This window comes from Scaptodrosophila lebanonensis, unplaced genomic scaffold, assembly GCF_003285725.1.
Source record: "Scaptodrosophila lebanonensis strain 11010-0011.00,11010-0021.00 unplaced genomic scaffold, SlebRS2 tig00000089-arrow-pilon, whole genome shotgun sequence".
In the NCBI taxonomy this organism is placed as follows: domain Eukaryota; kingdom Metazoa; phylum Arthropoda; class Insecta; order Diptera; family Drosophilidae; genus Scaptodrosophila; species Scaptodrosophila lebanonensis.
In genome coordinates, this window is record NW_022060565.1 from 5,762,155 (window position 1) to 5,770,943 (window position 8,789).

General features: G+C 43.1%; 2 protein-coding genes across 2 annotated transcripts in view; one reads left to right on the plus strand and one right to left on the minus strand.

Moving 5' to 3' along the window:
• The window catches only part of LOC115626762 (homeobox protein 5), a 32,380-nt gene extending 27,290 nt beyond the window's left edge, over positions 1 to 5,090 (minus strand). The window contains exons 1-2 of the mRNA XM_030522219.1: positions 4,912 to 5,090; positions 4,675 to 4,725 (exon numbers count right to left, since the gene is read on the minus strand). Coding sequence (XP_030378079.1) covers positions 4,675 to 4,695 — 21 coding nt within the window. The 5' untranslated portion in view covers positions 4,696 to 4,725; positions 4,912 to 5,090. The remainder of the gene's footprint in view (positions 1 to 4,674; positions 4,726 to 4,911) is intronic.
• An 841-nt stretch (positions 5,091 to 5,931) lies between these two features.
• LOC115626995 (Meckel syndrome type 1 protein homolog) lies at positions 5,932 to 8,217 on the plus strand. The gene is made up of 2 exons (XM_030522509.1): positions 5,932 to 6,281; positions 6,348 to 8,217. Exons 1-2 carry the CDS (start codon positions 5,932 to 5,934, stop codon positions 8,215 to 8,217), a joined length of 2,220 nt encoding a protein of 739 aa, XP_030378369.1.
• The last annotated feature ends 572 nt before the right edge of the window (positions 8,218 to 8,789 follow it).

Consider the following 8,789-nt stretch of genomic DNA (forward strand, 5'->3'; position numbering starts at 1 on the left):
TAAAGCAACTGTAGATCTTAAAAGAAGTTATTAGAAGTACTACAAATAAATCTAATAATATAGATTTTGGAGATATGCAAAATACAGATGTGACTTGCGATCGCTGCCTTCTGCCTTTTTCTCAGTTCCCAGCTTCCAATGGAAGATTAACATTCGTTTTGTTTCTCTCCAAATGCTTAGGCGCGCAAGTCAAATTTTCAGGCGGCTTTGCCAAGGGTCAACTGTCAATGACCCAGGCGGCGATGATCACCCAAACTTCCTCCGCCCGCCACACGTCACACGCCGCTCTCCCGCGTTCCTCCCCCCCCCTCAGGCGACGAGCGACAAAATTTCAAGTTTAGCGTACTTTGCGTTTTGGCGTTTGTTTGCCTTTTCCATACACACAAACCAACTTATATATATGTATATATATACATATATACATCTATAGGAGTGTGTACATATACTTGAATAAGCGGCATCTTTTTCGGCTGGTTTGCTGTTGTTGTTGTTGTTGTTGCTGTAGCACGTTTTGTTGCTCAGTTCCCTTGACACCGCTCGTACCCCACGATCCGATCCGATCCGAGCAGAGCTGAGCTGAGCCGCCCATGCCGCCTATGTCTCTCGTGCTCTGTGAGCTGTGTGTGTAATTAGAGTCGAGTTCAGTTCTTAGCTCCGATACGCCTTTGGCTTTGATTGCTCCGATGGTGCTCCGCCCTCCCTCCCTGCCTCCCTCCCGCCTTTTCTGGCTCTGGGCTAACAAGCTACGACAGTAGCTGGCAGCGGCCCGCACTTTGCGCTTTGTTAATTATTATGATTATCATCGGCCGGCGGCAATGCTTCTTTTTGGCTGCTCTTTTATTTAATTTACATTTTTACAACATTTGTTCAGCTGGCAGCTACAACGAGCCATAACGCCGATAAAGCCGAGAGTAACGGGGTCTTAGACATTAACGATGCCAAGTTTAAGGCTAAAACTACTAGAGGTGGAAACTGATTTGCATTGATTTAAGAGTCGGCTCTTTTTAATCGCACCTTATCCCAAGTGCCTTCTGCGGCAAATATAAATATATTTTATTATTATAGTATATACATAAGTATTATTTCGACCAGTTTGCTGTGCATTTTACTTTCAATTGAGAAACGGCGAAAATTTAACCACAAAACTGGTAGAAGAGTGAAAAAAATTGTCGAAAAAAGCGAAATTTGTAGCTAGAGCCAAAACAAGCCTTACAAAAATAATAACAACAATTCACAAAGTATAAAATTCTAACCGGTTTTGGGCGCCCAAAACGTAACTTCATGGCGTGGTGGGAGTCAGCCGAGGACTAATCCTAGTCTATCATGATTAATAGGATATGACCCGATGATGTTCCATTTGCTCGCAGCCTCTAGATTTCACTGACAGCTAAGAAAACAGTTTAGATAGTCTCAGCCGACAAGAGATCTCAGCCATTTACAGTGGTTGCAAATGCTCAATAAACTGAAGAACAGTTGAAAGCTGTAGCCGCAGCTTATGGGGTTCCGATTTCAAATCTTTTTGTTTGGTTGGCTCTTTCTTTTTTTGGTGACCCCGACCCCAAGGTGCTTTACTCACACTTTTTTTTTAGTTACTTTGAACAACAATATCTCTCAATTAAGAGCATATTGCGATCATTAATTATTTTAAAAGTAAATATGTGTAATGTGATTTCGAGTCTCATTTTCTTTCACTTTAACAACAAATGGGAAATTGTAGCAAAGCAATTATGTACCCATTGATGTTGAAGCGAAGCAAGCGAGGTAAAAAAAAGTTCAAACTCTATTCTGAAACAGTCGATGGAATATATCACTAATTTAATGAAGGTCTTAAGTCGTTTATAAAAAATGTACTTTGGACATGTATATATATACTTAATATGTATATTGAAACAAAGAAAGGTTGAGAAATTGTCAAATAAAGGAAATAATAACAATTTAATGAATTAATAAACAAGTATTTTGCAAAAAGTGAGTGGGAAATCGGACTTTATATGCAACAATCAATATTATTATTAGTTATCAATAAATAAATTGCGCTAGGTTAGGTCAACTTATTTAGCAATCGTGAAACGCAAAATATCGTACATACTATATGCGCGTATGATTTGCTTTGTTTTAGCTCAGAGTTCATAAAAAAAGTTCTGCTGATCACACCCCAAATTTAGAAAGCAGCGCAATCAATCGGAAGAATAATAAATTCCGCTGCGGCCAGTCTGATAACGATAGGCGATTGGTTTGTTAGGATTCCCAATACGTATACTACTATACTACTAAAATGCGAAGTAACATTTTGGTAGCTCCGTTATTTTGTAAAGCTTGCAATAAGTAGCGTATTAAACATATCGATAGCAACAATTTGGTAAAACTTGAAGAATCATCGTTAATTATTTAGCTGGGAGTATGTTTGGTTTGCTCAGCAAGTCTCCAAAGTCGTAACGAAAGAGTTGAGTTTAGTTTTACAGAAAAGTTACAGCCTTGCTTAGCATTCCTATGCAACGAAATCAAGTTTTCTGACAATTATGTGAATCGATTATAAATGAAGACAAACAATTAAATGAACAATGCAAATGCAATTCTTTTTCCCAGGCATACATATATTTGTATAGCAAAATCTTGTGACTTTATTTTACTATAAGTTAAAAAGTGATTGGGAAATTTGTGCGATTCGCCGAACTGGATAAGGCCCCTTTATCATGTAATAGAATATTTATGAGTTTGAGGGAATCATAAACCATTGATTTATATATGAACACATTTTGCAACTGATCATATAATCGCACAGGTACCTTCTGATATCGTGTTTTCATATCGGTTCACTTGAATTTGACTGGCAAGAATACATAAATACTTGTATAGTAGATAGTATACCTTGCATGGGGCGTAACTATCTGAATGTTCGCTCCACTGTGCTGTGGAGCTGTTAAATCAGTGGCAGCTTTAGCAATCGCGCAATTCTTGAAGCATTTTCGTTCGTTTCATTTATTTGGGTCATGGACAGTCGCTGTCCCCGGCGCCGTCTCCGGCGCTCCCAATCTTACAAGATGATGATGTGTGCTCTACAGGTTTTTCGACTTTTACTTGCAACTACAACTGCGTTGGCCGCCGTGTGTTGGGGACACCGTTTGGTTCCGTCTTCTCTGCTTCTGACCATTATCGTCCGAACACTTAGCATTTGGGCCTAACAACAGCAGCAGCAACAACAGCTTTTTCGAATTTTATTGTTTTTGGCTACGCGCGCTAAGTAAGTTGTAAAAACAGCTGTTGATTTATGCTGATCTCTCGCATGTTGTTGCTGTTGTTGTTGCTGTTGTTGTTGTTGTTAATGACGGCTGTATTATGGTTGTTACTGCCGCTTCATTTCGACCCATACATACATACATATGTATGTATGTACATATGTATGTTTGCCTGTTCTTGGTTTTGTTTATCGAACTTGACATTTGTGGCACACTTTTTGGGAGGCTAAGCGTGATCTTAAGAAAGAAAACAAAAACAAAAATAACAAAATCTGACGAATTTGCCATGCATTTGCAGAGCCAGAATGCGAATGACGGCAAGAGCAGGCAGGAGGCAGAGGAAGGGGTGTTATGGCAATTATGTGCACAGAGTGTCCGACTCAAACAAAAGAAGTTTATTTCTGTTTTTTTTTTTTCAGATACACTGGCAAACAATAATAAAGAAAGCCGTGGCCGTGGCGTTGAAAAAATTTCACTGAAATGTTGCCATGACTTTGACTTTGTCTGCGCTGCCTTGCAACAAAGTAGCAAGCAACGAGCCAGCTAGCCAGGTAGCCAGATACCCAGCGAACCACCAAGCCACCAAGATACCAAGCTAGCAAGCCATCGAACCACCGAACCAAGCCAGCCAGCAAGCCATCAACAATAGCTACAAAAAAATTGTTATAAACAATGCCAAGAAAGAGTGCCGATACAGCCACATACTACATATACTTGTACATACATACATTGATAATCGTACGTTTGTGGTGTTTATTCAGTTTATGGGTGGAAAAAAATAATGTTGATTTTGTTAATTGTTGGCGGCGCAGCCTTCTAGGTCCTAGCTGTTAATCAACAACTATAAAGGCCGCCGCCTGCTCTCGATACGAAACAAGAGAGCAACAGAGCCAACAACAATTAATTAAGCGCCAAATTTTGGAGCAACTGTGCAAACAGGGCGCCGATGACAAAAACAAAATGTGTGTAAGACCGCGAATAAACAGGCGTGAAAAAAGCATTAAACAATAAACATAAAAGTAGCATACCACAAAAAAAAAAAACCAACCTAAAATTTAAATGAAAAGCCAAACAAAACAATTTACAATGAGGCCGTTACTATACTGTTGCTGTTGCTGATGATGATGCTGGTGGTGGTGGCGGTGGTGGCGGTGTTAGTCGGAGGCAGTCAATGGAACGTCACGGCATAAGAACCAGTGGCAACAACAACAATAGCAGGTTCAATGCACAGCATAGCCTGCAACTGCAGGCTCAACGCCGAGGAAGGCTGAACTTGCACTCTAGCTCTGGCAGCATGGCATTTGGCCAACAACAATGCTGCGACGCAGGATGCATTTAGCAGCAAATGTTGGGGACAGCTGTTTTGCTCATTTGTTGAGTCTAGTCTGCACACCCACACACACACACATTTATTTATTTGCTATAAAGTCAAACTCACCTCTTCGGCCTTCTGTTGCATGCTGATCGTTTTGTGTGTTCTGGATGCACTCTGCAAATATATTTATCGCAAATTAGAACACTGCAAATAACAATGGCGACAAAAACAACAACAACCAATAGCAAAAAAAAAAAAAACAAAAACAAAACAAAAACACTTTCACTAAGCCAAAGCCACAGCCACAGCACCCAACAGAAGCAATATAGAACGATATGTGGAATGAAAAGTAGTTATTACAATTGTTGTTGCTGTCGTCGTTATAGTATAATTTGTTTCTTCTTGTTCAGCGCTATTAGCCCGTGTCGTTTAGTTGCGCGCGCGCGTTTTGGCCAACAACAGGTCGCGAGTGACAGAAGCTGAGTGAGTATATCGAGACGTTTTAAAAGCAACACGACTAACACGCTGCGTTACCAAAAAACAACTGACGCCGAAGAACTGCAGGCAAGCGCAGTGGCAGTGGTAAAAGCTTTACACACACACACACAGACACACACACACACACACACACACGCACGCACACTTCACACTTTAAACGGCCAGACGTTATCGCAATGTCGATAACGATTGTTGTTGCTATACTTCAAGCTGCCAACTTACTGTATTTAGTGCAGCAGCAGGCAGCTTTTGTAGTTCTCTGATTGCCGTTTTGCTAGAGCTGAGTAAAAGCTCGCATGTGACTGTGACATTTTCACAAGGCTTTAAATTTAGCTTTTCGTTTATCAATTGTAATAAATTCTATTTATTTATTTAGACTTTGAAACAATTAATCACTGCGTCTCAAAAATAACTGTCAAGAGTTTAATTCATTCGACTTATAAGGATAAAAAACAAAAAATTTTTTGACCAACATTCAAAACTATATAAATAATAATAAAAAAACATTAATTAAACAACATAGGTAATTTTTGTACACATTAAGTTTATTAAAGCAACTAATAAAGTTTGGCATGGTGATCACAAAAATATGATAACACAACAAATTATGCTGGAAACAAATTGCTCCGTTTTAATTTCTTATATTTTCCCACTAATTGCCTGACAATAATTGTGACAAAGTAACGCGTGCTGATACTCGTTTCTAGTAACCGTTGCTATCGATTGTTGGCTGACAGCTGCGCCGCTAAAATTCAGTTGCCATAACGACAAATCAAATAATAATTGCTGCTTTGAAAACAAACAAATGCACCACAGAAGAAAACAAGTGCAGTAATATTATTTTATTATTTTAATATCTTTCTGCATACTAAAGACTGCGAAATGTACAAAGCGAGTGCAGTTAAGCGAACGGGAATCTATCGCGTGACAGGCAACATTGCCGATTTTCAAATGGAGTTGAAGCTGAGACACATTAGCGAGTGGCTGCCTGTTCCGAAATTCGAGTACACGGGTGCCCAGGCGGGGGCGAACCACAAGAGCCACTATCCAGATAGCAGTTTTGGCAGTAGCAGGTCTGATTTCTTCATATTCATGCCATTCAGTGATGAGTATTGTGGCTACACGGCCCACTGCGGCCTCAGCAGCGTCAGTGGGTCTGGCAGCTATGGAAACGGCTTTTGCAGCTACTACAACTACTACAATCCGAGCAATGGCTACCCCACTAGCAGCACGCGCACGGACAGTTTCAACAGCAGCAACTTCACCACCACCACCACCACCACTGACCAGGCACCAAGTGGGACGCCGACACAGAGCAGCGGCTACGATGCCAGCAACGAGCAGAGCAGCAATCTAATGCGATGTCCCATGAGTCCACGGCATCGTCAACTCATTAGTAAGCAGAGCAGTTTGCAGAGCAGCTGGCAAAAGGATGGCGGTGCGGCAGATGCTGTGGGCGATTCCTTTTATGCGCAGAATCGGGAGCTTTGCAATGGTGGCACCGCCAACATGCTGATCGGCTGGCAACAGAAGCACTTTAGCCGCCAGGAGCTGGCACGCTACAGAGAGGCGAGCAACTGCGTCACGACGCTACAGCGTCGCTACCATCGCTGGACCCAGGACATTGTGGAGCTGCAGGAGCGGCATGAAATGGCTCAAAAGCGGGCGCGAGAGCAGGTGCGCATTCGTCGCAAGCCGCGCAAGACAAAGTCCTTGAAGCGGCAGCGGGAACGAGAGCTGGAAAAGACGCGGGTTAGGGGGCAAGAAATGGAGTCGGAGCGTACATCGACGCCGCTGCGGTCTCTACGAGCATCGGCATCTCCTTTGCTTATTTCTGCCTCCAGCGAAGGCATGCAGTTCTCCTCGCTGCCTCTGTCCGAGTTCAGTCTTGTGGAGGATCCTAACTTTGCACAACGCACCTGCCTCATACACACGCTCATCGATGCCGATTCAGATGAGCAGTCGGAGGAGGCGCTTGAGTTGCGTGCCGCTGGCTTTCAAGTAATGTATGTGTATGCAGATCTGCAGCCAGACACGTTGCTCATCACCATCAAATACTCGCCGACGTTAGGGCTGCTCTTCGTCTATCCCGACTTCAATTTCAGCGCCGACGATATGGACTACATTGTGGAGGTCGAGCACGATTGTCGACAGCTGTACTCGTACGGATTTCAGAGCGTCATACCACTAGAGGCGTTCGATCCGCAGCTGGAGGCGATGACGCCTCATGTGATGCGGCCACTGACTGTGCCACCAACCAGCGCTCAAGCGAAGCGAAAACTCCGTGACCTGCTCAATGATCCCACCTCTCTGGACTCGCCGCCCACAGATGCGACTACTGACGAACTGCTTGGCTACTATCGAAATCAACGGCTGCTGGCCGCCGAGTTGCGCACCTTACTCCAATTCGCCCAGCCGCCGAAACGAACCCGCCGAGTGGTGCTTCTGCTGGAGCTGCACGAGGCCCAACATTTCGAATATGCCAACATACATGTGCGCTATTACATTCATCCCCCGCCCTACACCATCTTGGAGCCGGCCAACCCGGATGATCCGTTTCCGCTGCGTGGTGCAACCCAAACGAGTCTGGGCGGTGGCGCCCACAAACCGGCACATTTTTCCCACTGCTGGCAACTGACGTTGCTCTGCGAGGAGCAGTACGACCCCGAGCAGCTGCTTCACATTTACTTCGAAGTCATATCCGTGGACAGCTGGCAGCGCGAGCGTTGCGAGGGGTACACACACTTCTCCTGCTCCTTGGCAGCACCATTGCCAGCGGCGGCGCAAGCTGGACAACGGCTGCAATGCATCCGTCCATTGGGCAGCTGGTGGGATGCAATCAATCGCTACTTCATTGGCGGTCGCAAAGTCTTCGATTTCGTCGGCTATTTCAATGTGCAGCAGCGCCAGTGTATGGGCGCCTTGCACACTCGCCTGGATCGGAGGCCGGAGTATGGCACGCGCAGCACAGGTGTCCTGCTCTTCAGCGTAAAGAAGCTGCAACAACGCAGCAACGTAGATGGACACTGGTTGCTTGAGCACCGTCGTGACGGCCTTACTTCCCCCAGTGACTTGGGTCTGAGCAGTAAGTCCACGCTGGACGAGGTATTGGCGGCTTATGTGGAGGCTCGGGAGCGTGTGGAGACACTTCTGGGCTATTACAGATAGAATCGTTCTTCCCAAATTGCCAATTGCCCATTCAATCAGCCGATTCGGCCAATCTAAATGATCTTAAAAGCAATAATTATGTAATTATTATAAGTATTTAAAACAATTTTGTTTTAAGTTGTTTTTTTTTTATCGGACGGTAGCTGTTAACTAAGTTAATATTTATGGAACAAATTGCCGCCCATCAAACATTGTTGGAGTTTTTGGGAGTCTTGAGCTTGTAACTATTACTAAGTACTTTAGTTTATAATTATGAACAATAAATTGCTTTTATATTATGTTTCATAACAAAAACACACTTCTCTGAACTGACAAAAGTTTTATGGGAATGGAAAGATTGAATCACTTGTATTTAAATTGCCAAATCTTGATTTCGAATCGACCATTGATATAGGATATTATACTTGTATAATACGATATTAGTATATATATTATATTGTATAATTTCTTGCAAATACTAGTATAACCATTTATGAGTCACTCAATATATTTGTAGTGTCTGAGACTAAATAATTGAAAGTTCGATGTAGAGTCCCCTAGGGTCTTTAAAAGAACCTAATAATGTTTTAACA

Coding starts and splice junctions, on each gene's coding strand:
- LOC115626995 (XM_030522509.1), top strand. CDS start 5,932: ATGTACAAAGCGAGTGCAGTTAAGCGAACGGGAATCTATCGCGTGACA. Junction 6,282..6,347: donor GGCTACCCCACTAGCAGCAC/GCGCACGGACAG, acceptor CCAGGCACCAAG/TGGGACGCCGACACAGAGCA.